General features: G+C 39.7%; 1 protein-coding gene across 1 annotated transcript in view; it reads right to left on the reverse strand.

The window, feature by feature from the left end:
• Nucleotides 1-24,171, reverse strand: part of RGS7BP (regulator of G protein signaling 7 binding protein) — a 43,841-nt gene extending 19,670 nt beyond the window's left edge. The window contains exons 1-2 of the mRNA XM_027671579.1: nt 23,549-24,171; nt 20,674-20,840 (exon numbers count right to left, since the gene is read on the reverse strand). Of these exons, the coding sequence (XP_027527380.1) occupies nt 20,674-20,840; nt 23,549-23,707 (326 nt within the window). The 5' untranslated portion in view covers nt 23,708-24,171. The remainder of the gene's footprint in view (nt 1-20,673; nt 20,841-23,548) is intronic.
• Nucleotides 24,172-26,615: the final 2,444 nt, after the last annotated feature.

The raw sequence follows: 26,615 nt of genomic DNA on the forward strand, positions 1-26,615 counted from the left end.
TAGCCAGTCATCCCTGAGAATTAGGTTTTCAACGCTCATTGCGAAGGTACCTTCAGTAGGGCAGTAAGCAGTTAAGATTGACTGGGATTTCAGAGATTTCGTTTTCAGACATTCTTACTACTCATTTCCTACATAGTCATGCTAAATGGCAAGACATCTCTCAAAACTTACTTTTATAATAACTAGAGGAACCTACTTTTCTAACTATGCCGAACCTAAATGTATTTCTGAATACTACTGCTAAAAAAAAAAAAAAATTCAGTACACTTACAAAATTCTAGCCTATGAATAATACAAAGGAAGCTTTCACAATAAAAAGATTGCAAACATTCTTTAAAGTGATTGCATTTCCTATGGTTAAACTTACACTTCAAAAGACTCCTCTATATATGAAATAAAAGTAGACTTGAGGATTTCCTAACAGGAACCAAAGGAACTTATCTGATAATTTATTTGCAGCAACACTAGATTGGGCTGATATGGTCAAATAATTTCTTAATACCACTCTAGGCCAAAGGCTTCAAGACCTACAGCAGACAGTGTTTATCTACACTAGTGAAACGGGTTCTTTCTGACCTAAGATCTAGATCCAGAGTCCAGCCAAAATGAACAACACAATATATATTTATAATACATTATAATATGTGGCCTGTTGGAGGCTTTTACTATCCTGATTTGTCCTACCTTTTACCTTACAGATGAGATTTTTTGTACACACCTTTGTATCAAATATGCTTAAATTTTCAATGAACATTACTCCCAAGTTCAGTATCATGAATTGCAGTAGACAATGATACAGCTGTTTCCCCCCTCCACCCCATCGTCTCCATCACTTACTGTTCCAGCCTTTTTCTCAATAAGCACATATACAGTAATTTCCTTTGAGCTGTCCTTACCAATACAGGGATTACAAAACACGTAAGGAGCGTGGAATCACATTTGTTTTCCATCCTCAAGATCCAGGTCCAAAATTTTGGCCATCAAACTTATTGCTTATTTCATGTAATACCTACATCCTGGAGCCCCTCAAATATACACACAAGCACATTCAGTTTCTGTTTGAGTTTCCTAGATGCCCAAACTTTTTTTTTGAGAGCAGTTTCTTCTGTCCTGAAGCCATAGATTTGCCTATTCCACTTGAAGGTGATTCCTCCATGTTTTTGTGCAAAGTGGAGCCTACAAAAAATTATAGCCACCTTAGATGGTTATGATGACCTTTTTCTCCTCAGTGATAAGTACTCTTTCTGAAAGGGAGATACAGTTCTACTCCACTATCTCATGCAAGTCATGCTGAATCTGTCTAGTTCTTGTGAGAGCTAGTATTATTTAACCACAAGTCTATCACTAAAAGGAGTAATCACTACATTGTGTTAGGATGATTTCCTTGTAGCAGATTTAGATATGGATTATGGTTGTCCTATTTTTCTATGCACTATTTAAAATGTTAGAAATATTGAGATCTTTTAGAAGTCATGGTTATTACAGGAACTCAGTTTGCAATGTTTATTTACAATTTGCAATGTTCCTTTCTAGCTGTCACTGGCAAAAAGATTTCAGGATCTGCATGCCTCATATAGCTATCAAATTTCTATGAAGCAAAAATGGTGAAAACCATTAAAACTTTTTTACTCTTAGTGACAGAATTTTTAATTGTGCAGACTAAGAAGGCAGCAATTATATATAAGATGCTCATGAGCCAATTCAAATTTTTCAGAGGCTTCCTATTTACAAATGAGCTGGAAGAGTATTCAAAAGCACAGTAATACATATTTTTTTGCTCTTGTAAATCTAATGTGTTTTTCTTGCTGTCATGGTTTGAGATTGGCCCCCCCCTCGAGAGAGAGGGACTCAGAGGTGATTGGGTGCCAGGGCAGTGTTCCCTGAAGAGACAATCACCACTCATGTTGTTCGCTTCTGCTCAAAAATCATATAATCACAGCACCGGAAGTGGCTGGCAAGTTCTGTGTTGGCACTTGGGCTGTTGGTGTCTGCTGCGTGTAGGTGTGGAAGGCTAGGGGGTGGCTGGGCTCCTTCTTCCCCCTCCGGGGGAGAGAGGGGAGCCCTGCAGCCCCCCCAACTCTGCCTAGCCCAGAGCAGAGTTAGAGGCACCATTTTGAGTGTGTGCACCTGAACCTGACCTGAGGTAAGAGGGAAGAGGCAGGCTTTTGTAGCCAAGCCTTCTCCCCCCTCCTTTTCTACAGCTAAGCTGTGGAGGGGGGCTTTTCCTTTCCCTCCGCTGGAAAGTGGAGGAGAGGCTCAGCATTGAAGCTGAGCCAAGTGGACGGGCCGTGGAGGTAGGCCCGGCGCTCGGGAGAAGGGTCCCAAGCAAAATTGGAGACGGACCCCCCAGAGAGAGAAAGGGGGCCCGGAGGATGTCTCTGCCATGCAGGACAACTGAAAACCTGAGGAGAAATCCACATGCCAGGATGTGGACACTTGATAAGCAGAACCACACTGCAGCAGCCTACGAATCAAGGTATGAGAGAGAGAGATCATACAGCGGCAGGAGAGCAAGGACTCAAAGCTATTTTGGACTTCATGACAAGGAGAGACTACAACAAAACAACTGGAACTTGGTGAGGGGGGAGCGTTCAGGCCCAGAACACTCCCACAGAGGGACTGGTTACTTTCCAGCCTAGAAAAGGCTCTTTCCTGGACTAAACTTAAAGGAGGGGCTTGAAAGGACTGATTGATAGAGATGTAATATATATATATAGTTGTCTTTAGCTTGTATAGTATTTATTTGTGTAAATAAATGTATATACTTCCCCCTTCCCCTATAGAAGCCTCTGGTCTGAAAGTTTCTCTTCGGTGTTGGCACAAATTGTGGGAGGGGGTGGAGAAGCCTGAAAATTGGATTTTTAGATTTCTAACGTGGCTCAAACTGCCACACTTGCAAAGTACATTTATGAATAGAGTGAAGTTACACGTAGACACATCGATGATATATGCATGTTCTGACCCATTCTTGTTTTCTCAAGAATATGGAGCATCTGTAATTGGACTGCAGGCAAAATGTTTCTCTAAACTGCAAATCCAGAGTAAGAGTAGTGACATCCAAGAAGAATATTTTCAATTATGAAAACTTTACACAAAGAGAATTATTTCCAGGCCAGTACCCTCACTGATTGTCTCAAACTATTTAATTAGTATCTAATTACAATAATAACCACAAGAATTCCTTTAGCTTGCAACCAAACAATTTTCTCCTATGCACGTATATAGGCCTCATTTTCATGCTGATGTGAATGCACATAAAGATTTCTTTCACAATCCCTGAATTCTGTATACAGGGTTTAAAACTTCTCTTTAAAGTGCTATAAATTTCAATTCTCCATATTTCTATTTCTGTATGTTCAATGTCATGTCATGAGAAATGCTGAATGGGGGACTGGTACAGACATAACTTTCAGAATGCTGGTTATGATATGTTTATTATTAACTAATACTAATTAGCTATATACCGAATTAATATTTACTTACAAAGAAAAGTTCAAGCAAACTTATAATATTACCCCTCTCATCCCCCACAGTCAGCTGCTTCAGTTAGTCTGGCTGATTTCTTTATGAAGACCAGTAAAGATATTCAAGAGTAATTCCATATAACACAATCTTATACAATACCGTGCTAAATTGTGTTCTCAACAGAGCTGTTTAATAGCTTATGTGCAGGTGGGTATATGATAACTAGCACAGTACTGACCACCTGCACCGGAGACGAAGACCAGCACCTCACCATCAGCTTCCAAGCACAGCTGCCACAGGACTGTAAATAGGAATTGTGCTCACTTCCCACATCCATTGTGGAACAGAAATTTTCTTGCTTTTCCCAATCCACTCAGGTAAAATGAAGAGTTACTGGTAATTTTCAAAGGATTTGGATACACAGGTTGTGGCTTCTTGGAAATACTTCACCTGACAGAGAAGCACTGCTGCCTTTCCTAAGAATGCAGAGAATGGCCCATGTAGGAAGGGTCCAAAGACAAAATTTATGGAATTCCATGGCTCTGAGAAAGCCTCCTCACTTGCCAGTGAAGCAGCAAGACACACGTTTGCATACACAGGAAGGGTGAACCGTGAGATGGGTGCATGTGTGCTTATGCAAATATTTTGCATGCAGGTTGAAGTCTACAGGTCCACGCAAGCTGCCACATTGCTTAATAACTGCCAGGCATAACTCCTGCCTGATCTTCACAAGAGTACAGTAGGCTTTGATTTTCACATTGAACTAAGAGAACATGTTCCTTCCGACGAAGATTTTTTTTGTTTTGTTTTTAACACTTAAAAACTGTATTAAAGACAGATAGATGGGTAGCTTATTACTACCAAAAATGATGTGTCCCATCACGAGGTCTGTAGGATTACTTATTTGACTTAGAAACACTCGCTGATAGCTAGGTAAAACAAGCAGATCATTTGGCTCTGATTTTCCTTTTTGCTCTCTCTGCTAAATTATGTTGCTAGTTGTATATAAAATACTTTCAAATATCCTGTCTCTTCCTTACTAGGAATTTCTGTAGTTGTCACATGAGTACCATACCACCAAGGTGCCATAAAAGGTAGAAGTCCTTACTGAAAGATGTGAACACTACTCAGTTGATGAGAAATTCATACTGCTGTGTGAGCCCTACTTCTGTAGGTTGAGAGCTCTGATATCTACATGTATTAAAGCAGTTACAAAAGTGAAAATGCTGTTTTGTTCCTTTATATAACAGTAGCTTATGCTATGCAATTTACCACACTGCTATTAAAATTATAATTTTTTGTAAAAATAAATAAATCTATAACATTACATTCTCACATTTTGACCATTAGTAAAATAGACGGCTTTCTTTCTGTAAAATCCTACATTTAAAAGTCAGATCATGTTGGTCAAATGAATATGTTTATAGAGCACTGACAAGAAGTGGAATTTCCTTTTTATTTTCCTAAGCAGATATTTAAAATAAAACCTATAGGGGGAGCTCTTACACCAACCATATAGTACCCAATATCGTTAAGAGAGCTGAATGCAGTTATTTTGATAATTATTTTCAAATACAAGAATAAAAAGAATAAACATTAAAATGCTCCTTCCTAAATGCAAAGGTAAAGCATGTATGTTACATTAAAAAAATATTTTTTCCCTCAAAATACTTGACATGTGATTTTATTGTACTGCCAAAATGTTGGTTACAATTAAGAAAATACCTTCAGATTTTTCTGAATTTCCACAGGTGTCCAGCATTCACAGTTCCATTAAAATGTGTGAAACTTAAGACAATAAAACTGAAAAACAATTATAGTCTAATTCTGAATTTAACTTCATAATTTTAGTCACACATTTACAACAGAGCAGTATTTTACTTTTACTATCAAAACCATGAAAAATACATATATTGATGATCTCTGGTTAAAAGCGTAGTGATGTTACATGAAGGGTTTGATATAGTATAGTATAGTATGGCCAGTCTTCGCGAACGAAGATTCTGGGAAAGGTCTTTTACCTTTCAAGCCTGCACAATGGATTTTTTAGGTGAGACAGCATGCGCTGAACTGAGCCCACCCTTTAATCCTAAGGTTCATCTGCTGGGGCCAAGCGAGCTTGGACAATGGCAGTGAGGTCCTCAGGACGTAGGTTTGTTTAGAGTGACCTTCTCTTAGATGGATGGCCTTACAGGGCTGAGGAGCTCCATCTGCCCGGAGGAGTATCCCTGACCAGGAATCGAACCCGGGCTGTGGCAGTGAGAGCGCCGCAACCTAACCACTAGACCACCAGGGGTCCCCAGGGTTTGATATATCTTTTTGTAAAAGCATTGTTTAGACAAATTCTATGCTTAACTCTAAGGAAAAGTATTAATAGTTCTAAAATACTATTAGCTGAAAGAACTATCTAGACATATAATGAAGACTGTTTGTCTTCAAAAGCCAAAGGAAAATTAATTCATGAAATTCTGCCTTATGCTCCATATATGTATCTCCCATGAAAAAGAATGCAAGTTGCCTTGATGAGCTGTGGGAAATCACTGTCCACAAATATAACCCTGTAGATTGTATTTCAATTTAGTATCAAAAACACTTGCAGTTTAGAAACACACAGCAGCTAAAAAGATGATCTGGGAACAAGACCATATGGAGCTTCTGTTGCAATGATAAATGTGACAAATACTGCAGAGAAGATACACTTAACTGAGCACAAGGGACCCCTCTGATGATGGCTCAGGTGCAACAACTTACTAAACCTGCCTCTGCTTTTGTATCCTAAATAATTGTTTATTTCTTTATCACGTAACTATGCAGCTTTGAAGGCAACAGAAGACTGGTTGATGCATTTTGAATATAGGTAGAAAGTCATCCAATAATGTTTTCTTCAAAACAATTATTGGGAAAACATTCTTATTTATGTTCCTTCCATTTGTTGGGGTTATTTTTTTTAAATGTACACAAACTGCTGTCAGTTTCAGTGTCATGTGTTGTTTTTGTGTTCTCTACTAATGCAATACTGTCATACAACCTCTATGCCACACCCCAGTCCAGGCAGGCAAAAAGTAGGGCTTTTTCTTTCTAGTAGAACCATAAATGACTGCAATGTTATTTTCATTAAATCAGATTATTGTTTTGAAGCAGTTACAACTGCACTGTCAATAACACAGACGTGATCAGATCTTGTTTAGTTAGACCAGTATAAATCTCCAATAACTCTGATACAGCTGATCGACTCAACCTGAGTATATGACAGAAAAAGCACAATAAACTCACAATGCAGTGAATCATATCATAGAGACATTGCAAACTCCCAGGTTGATGGCAGTTTAGATATCTCCATGCTAGAACCATTTATAGGGCCATGTATGGTCTGCAAATTACAGTCATTTTGAATATGCTGTTGTTTCCTTTTCACGGAGGGCTCCCCTTTTTCAGAAATAACCCCAAAATAAAAAATATAGCATCACATATGTTACTGAAGCTTCCCTGTTTTTTTTTTCATGTTGAAGTTCTAAAATTCTTTTGGAAACTCACTACATTAAATAATTACTACAGATGCAGTAACTTTACCATTAAAATGGATTAATTAATACTATGATTCTTTCACATCACTGACTTTACCTTATCAGGCAAACAAGTATCATGCACTGTTTTTAAGAGCTGTGCATGTACTTCGCAGCATATCCACTATTTGAGCGTGCTATTCAGAAAACACTCTTGAAACAATTAGAATCACAGACCAGAATTTTCTAAACTACTTCCTTCAGAAGGGAGCTTTACTGGCTGAATTAACTCATGGGCAAGAAGTCAATTACCAGAGCACTATTCAAACTATTCCACCAGAGGACAAAACCAATCACAGTCATTTGGTAAATATTCTTGTAATTGAGTAAAACAGCCTTAAAATAAGAGATTTCATTGAAACTTGCTTCATTTTAGGTAACACTATGTGTTGGGTGTAGTTGGCAAGATTTTGGTAGTGATGGTGGCAACAGGGTGCCTTCTGTGGTATGAGGTGAGGGGCTTCCATGTGCTGGACACAGCCAGCTTCAGACAGTTCCAGCAGCTCTGCAATGGACCCACAGCAGGCCACAGCTGAGCCCACCCAGTAAGCAAAAATTTATTTTTAAAAAGGACAGAAATAGCCACGGGGAGAAAGAAAGAGGGAACAAAGGGAACATTAGGGTCAGAGAAAGAAGGATGAGGTTCCCCATGGCAGAGCAGATTGTCCCTGCAGCCCGCAGAGAGGAAGACACCAGAGCAGATGGATGTTCTTGAAGGAACTGCCACCTGTGGAGAGCTTATGCTGGAGCAGATTTTCCTGATAGGACTGCTGCCTGTGGATAAGCCCACACTAGAGCTGAGGAAAAGTGTGAGAATGTAGGAGAAGTAAAGCACGTCAGTTATGGACTGACTGTACCTCCCCATTCCCATCCCTCCTGCAGTGCTAGGGGGGTAGCAGTAGGTAGAGGAGCCTGGAGTGAAGTTGAGCTTGGGAAACAAGGCAGAAAAGATGCTAGCTTAGTGTTTGTCTTTTTGCTTCCCATTACCTACATTAGTAATTATTTTAATTTTAATTTGCAATAAATTAGGTTAATCTTTCCCAAGTCAAGCCTGCTCTACCCGCAACAACAGCTGTAAGCAAGGTCTCTTGTCTTTATTGCCACCCAGTCTTTCTCATTCCTGTTCTTCCTGTTTTCTCCCCATGTCCTGCTGAGGAGTGACTGAGCAAGCAATTGGGTGGGAGTTTGGCTATTGCCTAAGACTAAACCACCACCCTAACTAAGCTTAAAATCCCCAAGAGGGTACTTTTAAGCACTCAGAATTCCAAATGAAACACGTGTCTTCAATTCTGCTTTTATCATAAGATTTAAAAAAAAAAAAAAAGCAGCACTTGATCACTATGTCTTTGCAGAAACTTAACTCTAAGCCCATTTTCCATCATTCTTTCATTTAGCTGTCTGTCCCTTGCCTTTACTCTAGAAAAATCTGTAAGACTTCTGCACTAGCCAACCATAAGCTGAACAGGGCTTCTCTCTCTGCATATTATCAGACTCCCTGTTGAGAAGGTGGTGTCTGGTTAGATGAAAGAAATCTTTGGGCAAGCTCTCCAGTCAGCGTTGCTTAGCTCTAGCCTCAGCTGAACAAAAAAATCTCACAGCCTCAAATTATATGATGCCAAATAACAGATAAACCCAAACCATGACACAGACCTTCCAGAAACAATCTGTGATAAGCAAGGAGGCAGTCAGATTAGTTGTATATGCAATAATTCTTAAGTTTATAAAAAAATTTCTATTCAGTACCCTGCCTTGTCATCATCCAAGTTGTTCTCAAATTAATTTCTCTGAAAAAAACTAATGACAGCACAGATAAGTCTGTGTGATCCAATAGGCTCAAGCCCAGCCTCTTTTAACTTGACTGCAGACAGCTGAAAGTCATGCTGCCTGTGGATTTCCTCTTTGACTTTTGCTAAGCTTCTATGTTCTTTAAAATGTCCCTTAATCAGTTATTATTCATTAATAACTAATTTATAAACTCTGTCTTTCAGAAGTCTACAAAACATAAATGGTAGGGATTCACAAGTCCACAAAACATAAATGGTAGGGATTCACACCTACACTCCTGTGCAGCTTCTTTGGTTAACAGTTGTACAGAGATTTTATGAAAATCCAAATACCTGATATGGGGTCATTTATGAAATTGGTTCTGATCTGTGTAGACAAATAGGATCAAAATTTCCCAGAAAGGCCTGGAAAAGAGTTAAATGCTTCAGCTATTTGATGCCATAGGATCTAGGTCAGAACAAACTACTACCATACTGAATTCAGGAGGAACTCTGCTGCAGGCAAGTGATGCCATCTGCTGTTGACCATTCATAGGACACTAAAACAGATGTTTCTTTAGATTTATGACACTTCTTTTTTCCATTTTTCTTCTGTCTCTAGTACCTTTTTTGAATATAAATTTCAACATATTTTTTTCCAAAAGGTATTCCATAAAGCATTTGTGTGATCTAGGTAACTTTTATCTGTTTGTAACTTAGATTTCTAATTTTCCATATATCAGAATGAGAAAACCAGAGTAGATGTGAAGAGATCATAGAATCATAGAATCGACCTGGTTGGAAAAGACCTCTGAGATCATCAAGTCCAACCCTTGATCCAACACTGCTGTGCTTACTGAACTATGGCACTAAGTGCCACATTCAGTCTCATCTTAAAAACCTCCAGGGACGGTGAATCCACCACCTCCCTGGGCAGTCCATTCCAATGTCCGATTACTCTCTCTGTAAAAAATTTCTTCCTAATATCCAGCCTAAACTTCCCCTGGCAGAACTCAAGACCATGTCCTCTTGTCCTACTGCTGATTGCCTGGGAGAAGAGACTGAGGCCCACCTGGCTACAACCTCCTTTCAGGTAGCTGTAGAGAGTGATGAGGTCTCCCCTGAGCCTCCTCTTCTCCAGGCTAAACAACTCCAGCTCCCTCAGCCTCTCCTCACAGGACTTGTGCTTGAGTCCCTTCACCAGCCTTGACCTGCTTCAGCACCTCAATATCCTTCCTGAACTGAGGGGCCCAGAACTGGACACAGTACTCCAGGTGTGGCCTCACCAGTGCTGAGTCCAGGGAAAGAATCACCTTCCTGGTGCTGCTGGCCACATTGTTCCTGATACAGGCCAGGATGCCATTGGCCTTCTTTGCCTCTTGGGCACACTGCTGTTAGAATGAGAAGTAGTAAGGAACAATGTATTTGCTTTTCCTCAAAAATATTACATACCACATTGGTATAGAGACTATTTAAACTAAAGGGAAAATATTCTGTAAGTTTTACTGTGATTTGGGTATGAGATTTACTGCATTAACAATTGCTGGAAAGTCTATAGATTTTCATAATCCTTTTTTTTTTCTGTTAGTCAAACAGTGTAACTACTGCAATTCTAATGTGGAAGGAAAACAATCCAAGCAGATCATTACTAAGTTACTCAGAACAAGTGTTTGGGATTCTGGATGTATCAAATGCTTCTAGGAGTGCTTTGAATATGGCAGAGTATTTTTTATCTTTTTAAAAATCCCAAATATCCAAATACCTCCATATAAAAGTATTTCAAGTGAAAAAGATATTGTAGTATAGAGTCAGTAGAAGTATCTCACACAGCTCCACCAGACACTTCACAGATCAAATCTGTATGAGTAGTTAAGTAAAAAATCACAGCTGCAAGACTGAGAAAAAACGAATGTGTCAAAAAAAAAAAGGAAAAAAAACCAGATTAGCATCCTGAATCAAAATTCATATACACAGAAAGAAATTTTTAAAACCATCTGTTGATAAAATGTGTTCAGGAAGCAGTATTCTGGCATAAAGAACTTTGCATTTTTTTCACTTCAGATTTTTTAATCCTGCTTTAGTCTCCATTTGACTTTGTGAACTGGTATTGCTTTTGGTTTTTCCCTCTTTGAAATGCCCTTTTTCTGCTTGGGAAACAAGGATTCCTCCACAAAGTCTTCCTTGGGCATCTAGTAACCTGTCTGAGCAGCTGCACAGAGATACTACTCATTTCCAAGTCTTGAATGATGTAAAATGAATAGCAAGGCTGTACACATATGACACCTTGGGTAAGTCTGCAACTAAATTAAACGCCCAGACTTTGGAAAGTCCGCTCTTTGGGGCACTGGTGCTCTTCACCCTGCATGAAGGGACTGCTACCTCAGCACAGAGCTTCCCATTGCTCAGCCTCATGTGATATGGTTGCAGTTGTCATCCTATTCCAAAATACCAAACTCTGCTTTGGTGGTGGTTCTTTGGGGAGGGGGTGTAAACACATATGGGTGAATAGTACTGCTTCACCACAATAACAGCTCCAGAACTGTTGGAAATAATTGGAGGCTGCTGTATAAACGTGGCACTTCTAAATACTCTGCCACCTAACCATTTGTTGTGCTGCCAAGGTTACCAACAGTATACTTTCAATGATCTGTCTTGATGTGATAGACAGAGATATGAAGTGTCAGCTTCTCTGTGCTCACACAATAAATGCACTCTTGTTTTCTTCTCCAAGGGGAAAGCAGTTTCTTCAACAACTTCAAGCACATAATATAATACGGCAGTATTAGCATTCTTACACCAAATCTGCTGCCAGGAAATCTTCATGCAGAAAGTACTCATATGAAAGATAAGAACAGCAAGATAAAAAATGAAAAGGAAGACCTTCCATGAATAATTGCTTATATACAAATAACTCAGTGTATTATTTCTCTAATAGTTAAAAATTATGTAGAAAATCTAAATGTAGATCTGCAAATGTATCCAGCAAGGATAAAATGCTATTCAGTAACAGCAAGCACTTCAGTATATGTTTAATTTTAAAACATGAATTTTAAACATTATATAACTTCTAATACTGTAAGGATTCTGGATTAAGGAATGTTAATTTAATGCTTTGTCCAGATGAGAACTTAATGCCCAGATAATGTTTATAAATATTCAATTAATTGTTCTGAAACAGAACTATAAAGCCATTAGGAGCATTATAAGGGATTTTGTACACCTTCTCGGACTTGGTTGGAATTTTCCCTGTGTAAGCTTGACAGAACTGGTATCTCCCTTGGCTGGAGACTGATTTCACAAGTTTCCGATGATGGTGTTGAGAGGAGTTACCATTTGGTACTTTATACCTTACTAGAGCAAATCTATGTGCACCACAGCTCATGATAAATGTGAAGTCTTTTCTTAGATGACTATGCAGGAAGTCTAGCACTTGAAGGAGCATAACAGAACATGGGTCATGATAAAGACATGCCCTTAATTCCATAGGCCTGCACAATTAACTTGGCATATTGGCTGATTTCAGTGAGGGGTAGAGAATCTAAATACTTCCTTTCTTATTAGAGAGTAGTGTTTCAGAATGTTGAGAAATACTAAGAATTAGTAAAAACATTTCCATTAGCAGGCAATTTTCAGTCCAAAACTTAAAAAAAGACTTAAGAAATCAGAAACAAAATCTCAGTATATGTGGAATTCTAAGAGCCCATGCTGAAGTCCTCTTCTATGCATAACTTCATTATATCATGCTTTCACTTCTCTTAAGAAATATGAATATATTGTCAACATAGTCTGGATTTGTAAGATTCAGTGAGAATCAGAAAATAATTTTCTGAGAAGAATATAAGCAAACCTAAACAGAACCAAGACAGGCAGAATGTCTAGCATGGAAAATTGCAGCCATGTGAGATTTCTTAATCGACCAGTATTTAGGAAAATTATTAGGAATGAAGCTCTTAAAACTCTTTACGAAATTCTCAGTTTTGGCCTCAGCAGTGTTTCAGTAGAAACCTACAGAAGAAAATTACTGGAATATGCTGTTGAAACAGATCTCAAAACAGTGGGTCTACTGGGGACAAAAAGGCACTCTTCTTGGCCACCTTAGTTACAGATCAGCACAACAGCAACTTTTAACTACATCTGTGAAGCTAGGCATGAAATTCTAGTATACTTTGTTTTCACAAATGTATTTTTTTAAATTCTGCCAATAAATAATTTTTTTTTCTCTCAGAAATACTACAATGAAAAAGTTACTTTGGATTTGTCTGACACTAATTTTGAACTATGTGTCTTCTCTGGTATCCCTAAATTTTGTGGGCATAGAAAACATTAGCGTGACATGAAAGGCTCATAATTAGCTGTACTTCCAAGTCTTCAAATACTTTTTAAAATTTAGCTCTAAATCCCTTTGGGAAGCACTATTTGCAGACATAAATTAGTAACACTCAGGTTTTTGTTCAGGAGCTTATTAACTGATTCCACTTGTGACATGCCAAGATATATAAAGGAGTTGCTATATGCTGTTACATGTTATGACCTAAAATTCCAGCAAATTGACATTTAAAATCAATTTCAAAAGAAATAATTTATGAAATCAGTATGACAAAAATGTAATATTCACATGATTTAGGAAACATTATAGCAATAATAAAATAGACTATTTGAAAACTATGCCTTCCCTTGAAATACTGAAATACGATGTGAAAACACTAAATATTTATTTTTCAGCAAGGTGCTTAGCTATTCTACTTGGTCAAAACTAAGTTATGCTGTGTTACTGCAGATGTAGAACTTCCACAGCTTTCAGAACTGCTGTTCTGAACATAGTGAAATAACAGATTGATAAATTCATTTTTAAGTATGTTTGCCCTTTACTACGCATCTAGTAAATCTAGCCTCCAGTTATGACAAACAGATCTATAAAGGGAGATATTAACACCTTGTATCTTCAAGTCCCAAACACCTATTAAAGCACAGTTCCAAAGACAACAGTACAAAGAAAAAGTCAGTAGAGATCAGCTATTATGAGAATTATAACCTTAGTAAATAACCTTATTTCCTCCTCCATTATTTGCTTTCTGAATTCATGTATCAGAACTTGAAGTATCTGACTTAAAGGACTTCTTTTTTAATTTGCAACTTGAACTGAGTAAAGAGATTTTATTCTTAACAACAGAACTCACTTTAGCTCTATTCCACAGAAAACAGTCTTATCTCTTCCTCGTCCCTTTCCATCGTTTTGGGTGCACATGGCTTGTATAATTAGGGAATTTTTTTTTCAAAGGAATCTACTCAGAACAATCCATGTGCATCTTATCCTCTTATGAAAGGAGTAAGCTATGATATACTTGCTGCACTATCATGCTTCAGTTAGTCCTTAGTAAGTTTAGAGTCACTTCATGATTTAGAAATCAGGGAAGATAATCCAAACAAAGTAGAAAAAACGCTGCCAGAATTTGCCCCTAGAATTTGATATGTTTGAAATCACATGAAAATTTTAAGCATTTAAGAAAGTTACAGTAAATTTTTACAGAAGCTGAATGTAAAGATTGAGGGAAATAAGACTTCACATGATAAGAATGCTTGGTAATGAACTTGCTCCACATCCTGAAAGCTCTTCTTTAGAGGGAGACAAAAATCTCCCTGACTTTACTCATTTCGGACACAGTTAAATGATCAGAACAACTCGGTGAGTAAGGTACTACTAAACAATTATAAGAATTGTGGGATCTAGCCTGCCACATTGAAATAATTTACTGAGATGCTTTCAGTATAGCCTGAGAGCGCAAAAGGGAAGTTTTATATTTCCAACAGTTTTCAGAATTGAAAAAATCTCAACATTTTTTACTTTATAGGTTTTAAGGTCAGATTTTTAAGGTGCTACTGTTTAAAATATCTGCAACATTTTAGCAAAAATCCCACATAACCTTGTATGGATTAAGAGGGTATTATGTTATTGGTATTATCATGTGTAACAGTTTTGATTCTTGCAGTGAATATTGACTGCTTTCCTTGTTTTCTTACATGTCATAACTTAATTATATTTTTACCAGGCCACATTCTGGTTATCAGTTTCTGTGAAACACTACCTTAGTTCTTAACTTTCATCCAGCAGTTGGAACAATGATAACTCTAACAGAGGTAGGATCCAGCAGCAGTGCCTGTGATTCAGAACTCCAGGACACTGGAGCCAATATCACACTCCCCACTTCTCACACATACTTTTAGAGGAGTACCATGGCAGTGACTGCAAAGATATCCAGGGAGGACAGAGATCTCCATAAATGCTGCTCAATTGGTATCTAGCTGGGGCAGAGCTCTAGTTTGTTGCTCTATCTGCTGGCGTAACATTGGTGTTGAATCACGATTATAAAAATTCTTCCCTGTTGAGCTAAGCATTGCTGCTCTTTGTCTCTGCTCAGCTAAACTGACTGCCAGCAGTGCTTTATTTAACATCTGAAGTTAAACAGTTAAAATGGTTTCTGTTATGCCTGTCTTAATGCAGCTTTTATTAACTTAGAATCTTGGAGTCTCCTTTTTGCTTAATTTGTAAAATATTTTGCAGGAGTCTTTTTAGTTTGCTTGTGTGCTTTAGAAAGCAAATAATAATTTTGAAGGGTCATAATTCGGGGAAAATTCAGATAGTTCAATAAAAAATTGGCCACGATTGTGTGTCAACAGAAAGTTTTAACACAACCTTAGGAAAAGATCTAATGTTAATTAGCTCTTAATTAATTAGAAATTACTATTTAGTGCTTATCGAAAACATCAGAAATCCTACAGTATATTGAAAAGGAAAACAAAAGTAGAAATTACATAAATTTAAAAACTTAAGGCAACACTATGGTATGGTAACATTTCTGTGCACAGGAATGCAATCAGGATGTGATTCTTAGGTCTACTTCCTCAACTCTTCTTGAATTCAGGGGAACTTAATTAACTATTTTATAAGAGTAGCAGATGCACATGAGTGTCAAATAAGGAAACTTTAACTTTGCAGTTTCCCAAGGAGAAGATTTACAGTGATTTTTGTCACAAACTGGAAAGGACATCTAGAAGTAATCTACTCCAAGCCTCCTGCTCAAAGCAGTGTCAGCTAGAATGGGTTACTGAGGGGCAAGTCCAGTTGAGTTCTGAGTATCTCCAAGGATGGAGACTCCATAATCTCTCACTGCACCTGTTCCAATATTCTACCAGCCTAACAGTAAAAAAGTAGTTTAAATAAATATTTAAATCAATTGTTTTTTTAATTTCAGGTTGTACTTTCTGTTCTATCACTGGATACCACTGAGAATAGTCTGGCTATGTCTTCTTTACACTATCCCATCAAGCATTTTTATACATATTGATAAGATCCCCATCCAAGTCTTTTCATCTCCAAGCTAAATAATCTCAGGTCTGCCAGCCTCTCCTTGTATGTTGGATGCCGCTTGCTCCCAACCAACCCTTTTTAAGGTCATTGACTAGACCTGCTCTGATATGTCACTTTCTCTTTTCTAGGGAGCCCAGAACTGGACACAGTACTCCAGATACAGCCTCAGCAGCCCCAAGTAGAAGGGAAGGATGAGCTCCATCAACATGCTGGCAAGATTTCCTGAAGTATCATAGGAGGTTGATGGCCCACGATTTCCACAAGGGCACAGTGCTGGCTCATGTTCAACTTGATGTTCACCAGAACCCCTCAGGTCCTTTTCTGCAAGGATGCTTTCCAACTGGCTGGCCCCTGTCTGTATAGGTGTAGGGGTTTATTCCTCCTTAGATTCCAGACATTGCAATAGCAGTCTGAACCACAGAGAAAAGTCAATTTCAGAGTTATGCTCACACAGATGTACATTGCCATGCACCCTTGAGCTTGTCACACAATTTTGTTTCATGCAAAAAAGCCACTGCCAACATGCATATCAGACTGCCACAGAGATACCGACAGTTCTGGTTTCAGTGTGCCAAGTGCACACATTATGTAAGCATATCAAGTGCTTAAGAGTATGAAAGAATATTTAGAAAAGTGCGTGCACAGTTGTGCAAAACTGTATCTTAAAATACAGTTCTGAGTTATCTTTCTATTGACATCCCAGACTTAGTGGACTTCACTTACAAAGCTGGCTCTCTATTTGAAGAATTATAAAATATCACCACTCTTTATGATTCCATAAAGCAGACTCCCTTCCAAAACACAGATTTGCTCCTTTTCCCCCCATCTTCCTGTTGTTACAAGTATTTTCCCTTTCTTTTCTTTTGGAAAAAATCATGCTGATTCATTTTCTTGCTGCTGTACTTTCTCCAGTTTTGACCATGACAACTAATACAGCAAGGGTGCACAATGTAAATAATTTGAGATATTTAATTTCTGAGACATTAATACAGCAGAAAATGTGATAAAAGGACCAAACCTTACTCACCTTCTTCAGAAGACAACTCATTAAAAATCACTAAGAACTTTTACTATGAAAGCAGGAATTTACCTAAAGTCCTCAGACAACCAACACTGAAAGAAGGGTTTACTCTGACTTGCATTCCTAAAAGACCATCAATTAAAATAGGATATTTCAATTTAGATTATTTTAATTTCTAATCTTTATTCTCCTTTGATAAAATTTCACTATTTGTCCCAGAAAAATATATAAGAAAGCAAGTTAAGAAGAGGATGTAACATCTATGAGGCCCTATTAACTTGGAGACTTAATATGAAGTTTCCTTTTTCAACAATATTTTTTTAATAAATTAATTTTAAACACATCACAGTGTAAAGATGTCCTTATTCAACCTCAGCATTTTTTGAGTAAAAGACATTCATACTTACACAAATCCTGAAATCTTCTGAGAACTCATATTTGTCAGACACAAATTGATCAGATGCAACCTTTGCTTACCGATTCCTACGTAGTGGCAAAAATATGAGAGAAGGCATCGTTCTATGCACAGCCTGTTTTTTGTATGCTTGTTTATTTTTTAATGAAATTGCTGTTATGAGCAGCTGTCAGATTTGAGCTAGATGGGGGTGATATGGTCTAATTCAGTGTGGACTTTATAAGGTTTTATGTTTCCTTGCTACTTCCTTATCTTTTTCACAATCTTTTTCGGTTTTATTTCTCTCAGTTTTTAAAATCTTCACCTCCATAGCTGAAATATAAGTGTGACTTTCGCTTTCTTCACATAGCTGAATCTCCTTTTGTTGGCATATCAGCGTATACTTTTTCTACAGGTAGACCTGGAGCTTTCTCTTCTTGTCCCCTGTCCTACTCTGATGTCTGCCTGATATTCCAGAATTGATATACCCATGATCAAAGGTTTTTTTGTCCTCATGATTTCTATCCTGTTCTGTTCCTAATGCATTATCTCTGCCTCAGCATTTCTTTCCCTTCCCACAATTCCCAGATTTCTTTCCCAGAGCTGCCTTTCTCAGCACTAGTGGATCTGTTCTTGTTTGTTTCCTTCCAAGTCTTTACACCTTTCCTCCTTGTTACCTTCCTTTGTCTTGTAGAACAGATGAGTCAGGAAGGGAAATGGGTGTCTATTCTAACTGCCTGAGTCATGAGTACATTTAGGAGTCTCAGGTGCACTAGTGCCGATAGGTGTTGGACTAGGTGATCTCCAGATGATCACTAGAGGTCCCCTCCAAGCCTATTCTGTGAAATCCTAATATATTAAAACAAGAATTAAGGTGTCTGCTAATTTTCCAAAGGAAGACATCAGCAAAACAAGATAAATGAACTTACTGTTGTATTCTTAGACAGTGATGCCCACTTCTTAAAAGAAAGATTGCTTTGCAACACCTCAGGTACGTCACTTAGAGACTAACTGAACATTACTGAGGACATTAACTAATAGAATGCTATTATGTCATGAAATGTTATCATCTAGTAGCATAAACAGCTGTTTGCTGTTATTCTGTCTCAGTGGGAAAGCAATAGGCTTTCTTTAAAAAGTTTTGGAAGACAGAATTGGTTGTGTTACCCAGAAGTTTGCACAGTGCAGCGTCGTGCATTTTGAACTAAAGCAGTTAACTAAATGAGCCCTTGTCTCATCTGGTGACTACCAGTGGTTTCTGAGCAATACACTACCCTCTTGACTATTTAATACTGAGGATGATTTAATACATTCCTGTCCCTAAGCATTTTTCTTCCTGATACTTTTTCTTTTCATTCAATTAGGTTCCCATTCTAGATCCTATGTCATAGGCACTACATCACTCCTCCTGCTGCATTAAAAATTGAATCTCTGAGACTATTTATTACTCCTCTCCTTGTAACTCTTTTCTACACTGAATCCTTGCTCTACCCTCATTTCCCGCTTTCCTCAAAAATACACCAAAAATGTTGTTTCATATGGCTTTCCTCAGCTGCAGGAGGGCAGAGACGTGAAGTACATCTTGTAAAATGTCTGTCAAGTCAAACAAGTAATTTTCAGGGAGTTTCTAACACCTACCAGTTGTTATGGATATCACATTATTATCACAGTTATTTAGAACACTTTTAGATTAGCTAAATGTCAATCTCACAGCAACTGCACAACCTTCACATATATTTGTGTATATGGCAGACTCCTAACTGCAAAATGATTACTTAAAAAAACCTCTGTACTTCTAAATAAGCATATATCAATGGTTTTCTTTATAGGGAAAAAAAGATTAAAAAAAATACAAAATAGGTTCAGCTACTCAGATGTATTATTTTTGTTTGTATTAGTTTTTCTTTTGAGTCTGAAAGCACGTAAGATAAATTTCACTACTGTTTGCTTTCACATTTTCAGTGTTAAAAGAACCATGTCTATTGCTTGGTGTTTTTTTAAAAATTCTCACAGACTCTAGTATTTTAAAAGCATGCATTTTGTTTGAGGAACAAATCAGAGGTCACAAAAACAACTTAAGAGTCTTTGCACAAAGTCTTACTTGAAAATGTTGACAGTCCTACTAAAGCAATCGACCAGTTCCTTATTCCGTTTAGTGAGTGTGGTTTTCCCTTACATACTAAACCTACGACAGATTTCTCATATATATATTAAAGTGACAAAAAGAATTCAAGGGGGTTAGGCAGAGCTGCAAAAAAACGAAACTGGGTTTTTTTCCAGTAGTACACAATGGCTTATGGCAGATAAGGCAGATGCAGAAAATTCTGACAAAGTGTAATCAGAAAGACACGACTCGGGAGATATGTGTAAATACAAATGCCCCAGTCATCATACTGTGAAGAATCCACACACAATTAGCAGCACAAATTTCCATTTTATAAGACACGGCTATTTATGTTGGTTTATCTTGTACTGAGGGATAGTCTCAAGTATGTGATAATATATTCTGTCACCATGGAAAGGCATGTATATAATGTAATACCAAACAATAAATTAAAACACTATATGCTAGCAAAGCTTCCATTCTTATTTCAACACAAATAAGGATTAAAAATGTACATGTAGAATGTAAATACAATTTTTCAGACTAGTATTTGTATTTCCCTCACACAATTTTCACCTAATCGTTTTTGGTCTAATTTTTTTGAGAATCTAGTTGAGCTAAGCTAGTTGTCTTTAACTATTCAGTTAGGTATACTCAGTGCAGGACTGGACAGAAAGCTATTGCTATTTCACCCTTGAATGGCATGGCTTCTGCCCTGATCTTTTTAAATTGCGTAGTGATACGCAGTAAAATCCTGTCAGTCTTACATAAAAGCATCCAGTGAAATCAGTAGGACACCATCTTTGTAAGGGGACCTGGATTTGAACCAAAATTATGCTACCATAAGGATATAAGCATTCTGTAGATTTCTAGTCATACACTTCCATGCCTAAAACAGAATAACAAGTTAATGCTTTTGCTGAAAGCTTCCATAATGCAGTATCTCACAAAATTTGCACATGAATACAGCTTTAATTAAACATAAGTTGACTCCTACCCAGAAATTGCTGCTAGTTTTTGATGAGCCTCATAGGCCATCTCACATCCCCGGGTTCGAGTTTTGTGCAATTCTGCATGCAGAGACGGACAGGTGACAGAGATATCCCCAATAGAAATGACCAGCTCCCGGTAGAGAGCCACCTGGGTATTGAACTCCTGGACAAGCTGAAAAACAAAGAGGATTTACATACATGAGAATTTTTAACTATGGTGGTAAAAGAAATCAAGTTTTTTATAAACATGCCCAATCCAGGGCTTGTTCCTGCAGCTCACAATTTCAGGGCATACAGAACTGAGAGCCCAAGATTTAGTAAATGACTAGGGCCTTTGTGGCAGCTGCTTGTTTTGTGATATATAAATGTTCATCTGTAGGAAAGCAGTGTTTCTGCTTTTAATATCTGAAAGTATTTAAGCTAGTAGTATTAAATATTAAGTAGACGAAAAAAATCTGTTTTACTAGTAGCATGAGGTTATTTTTTGCTATCATAAAAGATAAAAATATCTCCAGAAATTATTGCCTTTGCTCCTCCTGCTTCCTGATTAACAGCACATTTAGAGATTGAAATGTAGCATTTGTTTTTATATTGGCAGTTTTGCTAACTTATTTTGTAATGATTTCTGTTCTGTCACTTGCCTCCAACCCAGATTTTAGACTTAAAACTGATCTGCAGTTATTGCCTGAGAAGGTGTTTCAGACAGGCATTTTTCTGTTACAATTCCAGAAAGCACTTTTTCTAACGTGTGTGGGAAAAAGAAACAACAAAGTAAATAAACAGTTCAGCCTTCACAGACATTCAATATCCAACAGATACATATGGATGCTATTGGATACACGGGTAATTTTACAGTGATGGAAAGATCATTATTGTTTAGTTCCAGCGATCACATACATGGGATTATATTTTAAGGAAATGAAGCATTTGCTGTCTTCTGAAAGAAAGTGCATAAGACCATTTGCTCCACATGGTGGCGGGGGTGGAAGGCATGGAGTAATAGAACAGAATATTTATTTATCTGTGTTTCAATTTCCAAACTACATAAAAACAGACAAGAGTAATTGCTCATAATTTTGCAGTCATAATTACCACCAGAAGTACAACTTAACCAACATACACAAGCATGCTAAGAACCTGGAGTCTATGAGAGCTACCAGTATTTAAAGTCAAGCCCCCAAATTCTTATGCTCAGGAAATAAACGAGTCTCTTCTCCTGCAGTATTACATTCTGATCCTTCATTTATCCCACTGCAATTACTCTATATAGCTGGGAACTGGTATGAGGTTATTGTTTTGGCCACACTTTCTAAAATTTCATTGTAAGAATGGCAAATAGGTTTCTCTGCTTCTGAAGCAGGACATCAATCGAAGTGCACTTCAGTACATCTGCACCCACCCGCCCCCAGACAAACGAAAAAGCGTACAGCAAACAAAGCCCTAGGCAAAATATTTGCTAAACAGCTCTTCAACTCCCTGATTACGTAGATTAAGAGAATGCGTAAAGGCAATGGAGATGAAAACAATTGTACTAAGTTGTGTCATAGTATGATTATTCTACGTGAGGAAAAAGAGAAAAGCGTCGCATCCTGCAACTGGTTACTGGTTGGACCAGCCACATTTTTCCTGTTCTCACCCGACATCCCTTGTCCACACAGACTCATTCTGCCACCTGAGCATCACCCACGAAAACAAAACCTCACAGATGTTGCTGAATCGAGACAGAGAACAAGAAAGAAACATACTGATTTTACCTCCTGAATCTTATTGCAACTTGACAACCCATCTGTAAATTATATTTTATTTCTAATCAATGAATTCTACAAAGGTAGCATTTCTCTGTAACTAACCACATTATGCTGTCAGGAATGAGAAAAAGGCAGAACCCAGTAAGATCCACTTGTTGGGTATATTTATAGACCTACTGTGGCAGCTTTTGTTCCACCGTGCACTGGGAATTGCTCCCAATTTTGAAGTATCAGAGTGGGTAATCTGCCAGCACATTTTTCAGTTCTAGAGGAAAAAAAAATTGTCAGAATACAGCAGAACAGAAGTAGCAGCTCCATTTCCAATGCTACTGGACAGATCTTTAGCAAGGTCCAGATTTTTCATGTAAAGTAGTGGTAACTTATTTGTTTTCTACTTCTCTCACTGGTTAGAGGAGCAATTCTGGGGTCCAATGTCAGGCTGACTGTAGCTCAAGGAGCCATAAAGTGGGTATATGGCACTGATCTGGAGGAAAATGTCAGGATCCAAGCATTCTAACATGAATGGAGAAAAATCTCATACCATAACGTGAGAGTCCAAAAATTAACACGGATGAAGGTGTTTGACCTGAGGCTTTACAATGACAATCAGCTACTCCGGGAAGACTAGTAACAGTTACCACATATGCCAGGGACAGAATTTCAGGGCCTCAAATTCTGAGTCCTGTTTTAGAAGGATTTTACGGCGAGAATGTGGTTGCTGAACAGAACAGCAAGGAGAGAGTGCGGTGATTCATTGGAGGCAACTATTTATCCATTTAGGCTTCAGCGAGCTCAAGTCTGGGGACAGACTTGGACGGTTCTAGCAAAAAGCAACGCCAGTGCTTCGCAGTGTGTGTTCTGGGGCTCGGGCTCCTGCTCCCGCAGTATTGCCAAGGCGGGCGACCCCGGCCCCTGCCCCCCCTGTCCCGCCGCACCCAGCCCGATCCCCGCGCGTCTCGCTTCTGAGCCGCCGCGAGTTGGGATGCAGGGCAGCACCCTGACGGGGATTGAGGCTCTAAAAACAGTGCAACTGTACGTGATGGGAATAGCCAAGGTGGAAGGAAGAGCGGCACCGCCGCCAGGGGAGCTCGGGAAAGGTGAAAACCATCGCAAGCCCGCCGGCGGTACCCACCATCTTACAGTCGTCCAGGGCTCGCTGGGTCTGGTAGGCGCTATCGGAGCCGCTGCCCCGGCGTTCGCTGCCGCAGCCGTGCGGCGAGGTCTTGCTTCCCTGGAAGATGGAGGCGGCGGAGCGGGGGCGCTTCCTGCGCCCGCTCGGTGCCGCGCTCATGCACACGCATCCGCCGCGCGGAGCCGCCCGCGCGTGCGGACAGCACCCTCCCCGCCGCCGCCGCCGCCGCCGCCCCGCCGAGGGGAGCGGGCCCGCACCGCTCGTCGCCTCGGCCCGGCCGGAGCCGCGCTGCTCACGGCAGCGAGCGCGGCTGCTGTGGGCGATCGCCTGGCGCCTGCGGGAGAGCCCGGGGAGCGCCCTGCAGCATCGCCTCGGCTACCGCGGGGAGAGGCGGAGGAGCTGGCACCTGCCCTCCTTCAGCAGCATGTCAGTCCCCGCGGAACCGCCCCGCCCGTGGCATACTCCGCCGTCCTCCTTCCCGCAGCCGGCGCGGAGGGGCGAGCGCAGCAGTGCCTGGCGGGGAAGGGTTCCCCATCCAGCTGCCGCCGAAACGCGCCCCGGTGCTCCCAGCGGGGAAGCCCGACCCGCCGCGGCGCGTCTCGCCAAACGCCCGCCGAGAGCGGCTCGGAGGAGCCGGTGGAGCCCGGCGGGCTGACACCATCAGCAGCACCGCCCCACGGGGTCGGAGCACCGCCCCCCGCGCCCGCTGCGGCCGCCCCTCGCCCGGCTGGGTGCCGCCGGAAGAGGATCGGTGGCCGGAACGGCTCTCATGGCCGCAGCTCCACCTAGAGCTGGCCCAGGGCGCCCGGGGACGGTAAGGGCACCGCCCGCCCAGCGTTTGCCGAAGTTAATACTGATGTTCAAGAGGCGTGCTTGGAAATCATTTTTCTGTTTAACAAAGACTTGGTTCACTACTCAAATTTTATGAAATTTAATCAAATACTAGAGTGTCCAAACGAGGGCCACGGGGATGGTAAAGAGTCTGGAGGGGAAGCCGTATGAGGAACGGCTGAGGTCACTTGCCTGAAGAAGAGGAGACTGAGACCTCATTGTATCTTCAACATCCTCATGAGGGGAAGCAGAGGGGCAGGTATTGATCTTTGTGGTGACCAGTTACAGGACTCGAGGAAACAGCATGAAGATGCATGGGGGGAGGTTTAGGTTGGATATCAGGAAAAAGTTTTTCGCCTAGAGCGTGGTTGGGCACTGGAACAGGCTGCCCAGGGAAGTGATCAACAGCACTAAGCCTGGCAGAGTTCAAAAAGCGTTCAGACAATGCCCTCAGGAACATGCTGTGATACGCGGGGTGTCCTCTGCAGGGCCAGGAGTTTGACTCGATGATCCTGACGGGTCCCTTCCAACTCAGCGTATTCTATGATTATATGATTTAGTTGCTGTCACTAAAAACCGTCGTACTTTGGGGCTCTATGAAAATGTTTGGGGTGTGATGCAACTAGATTGTATTTGTTCGTTGTAGAAAAGATTAAATAATAATCAAGTGGAGGAATTGTTTGTTCTGTGAGCCAGTACCACAGAGTGGTTTCAGTTCACAAGGCTGATGCTCTCAAGTCCTCCCATACCTAGGGCACCACCCCTTCCAATGCAGAGGGCCATGGGGCTGTGCCTGTGCTGTGTCTACAGCTCCCTACCCTAGGGCTGCCCAGGGACCCCACTGCCCAGGGCTGAGCTATGGCCTGAGCCAGCTTCAACTCCAGGGCTGATCCTGTTCCTCCCTGTAGCCAAGTGGCTAGAGCTGTTTAGCTAACTTCGGATATAATTGTGTTTCTTCAGGCTGTTGAATAAAAGGTTTTTTGTATTTTGGTGATGTTCTTGAATCCAAAGCAACATCAAACAGATCACACAGAGTAACCTAGTCTTGCCAAGGAGCTCAAATATGCCCATGATGGCACTCTGACAGGTTGAGGGACTCTTTTCAGGCTGTGCTGACCATTAGTGTGACATAGATAACTGATAGCTACCTTAGTCTGGACATGGTCATTAATCTACTCTGAAACCCTTTTTAGACATTTCCTACTATTTTCACAGAAATGGAATCTATTGGATGTGAGATAATGTTGATGGATTTATGTCACTTGAAAGCGTTGTTATCATTTTAGTTACAACTAAAATGACCTTGTAATTGTAATGTTACCTTTGTAAACATACTGCTAGATTTTCAACATTCAGAGCACTTTGCAAGTACTATTTTAGGGACATCATATTTTTTCATAGATAACTCTGTTACTCACGGGAAATAAATGCATGAGCATGAGCTTTGAATCAGGACATCATATTGCTACGATATACAGAAAAAACATTTCCCAATGACAAGAAAAATATTTTTAATACTGCCAAAAAGCAAAATGAACACATCCTCTCCTAACATCTATACTGATAAGAACATATATATTTGTAAATGGAAATTAAAATATAGTACTATGCTATATCAGTTCTAGTGTTTTAATCGTTGCTCATGTACCATTTTAGTCATATGTTCTAGTCTTATTTTATTCTATTTTTAGTCTTTCATACTGCAATAGCAATAATGAAATAATGCTAATACTAAACCCAACAACAATAACAATAAATCTACCAATGAATGCAGCACTTTTGCTTTCACATTACCTGCCTTGGCTGAACTTCTTGTCCGTTGAAGTCAACGCCAAAGTCCCACTGGCATTTAAAAAATATTGGAATTTAGGTCCTGGTGTTTTATCTGCCCTGTATAAAGCTGAGTCACAGCTCAGGCTCAGTTTTGCCCTTCTGCCAACATCTGGAACAGTTTTGAAGTCCCAGTTCACTCCTCATTGTTTGTATATTCAGTATGTCCACATTTGGAAGTAGGTTTGGCCTCTGAAGTCATGATGGAATGCGATGAATTTGATGGCACCTTAGGGTTATGTTGAAGAAGCAGGAGTGAGAGGGATCAACTCAGGCTGGGATGCATAAGAAAAAATGATTTTTGTAGGCATCCCCATTCTTGGGATGAGGGAAGGATCTCCAAGCTAAGTCACCAAATCCTATGTCAGGGTGGGCAGACTGGGTTTGAAAATATGTATCACCAGGA

The sequence above is a fragment of the Neopelma chrysocephalum genome, unplaced genomic scaffold, assembly GCF_003984885.1.
Source record: "Neopelma chrysocephalum unplaced genomic scaffold, ASM398488v2 Primary Assembly neopelma1_97102, whole genome shotgun sequence".
NCBI lineage: Eukaryota > Metazoa > Chordata > Aves > Passeriformes > Pipridae > Neopelma > Neopelma chrysocephalum.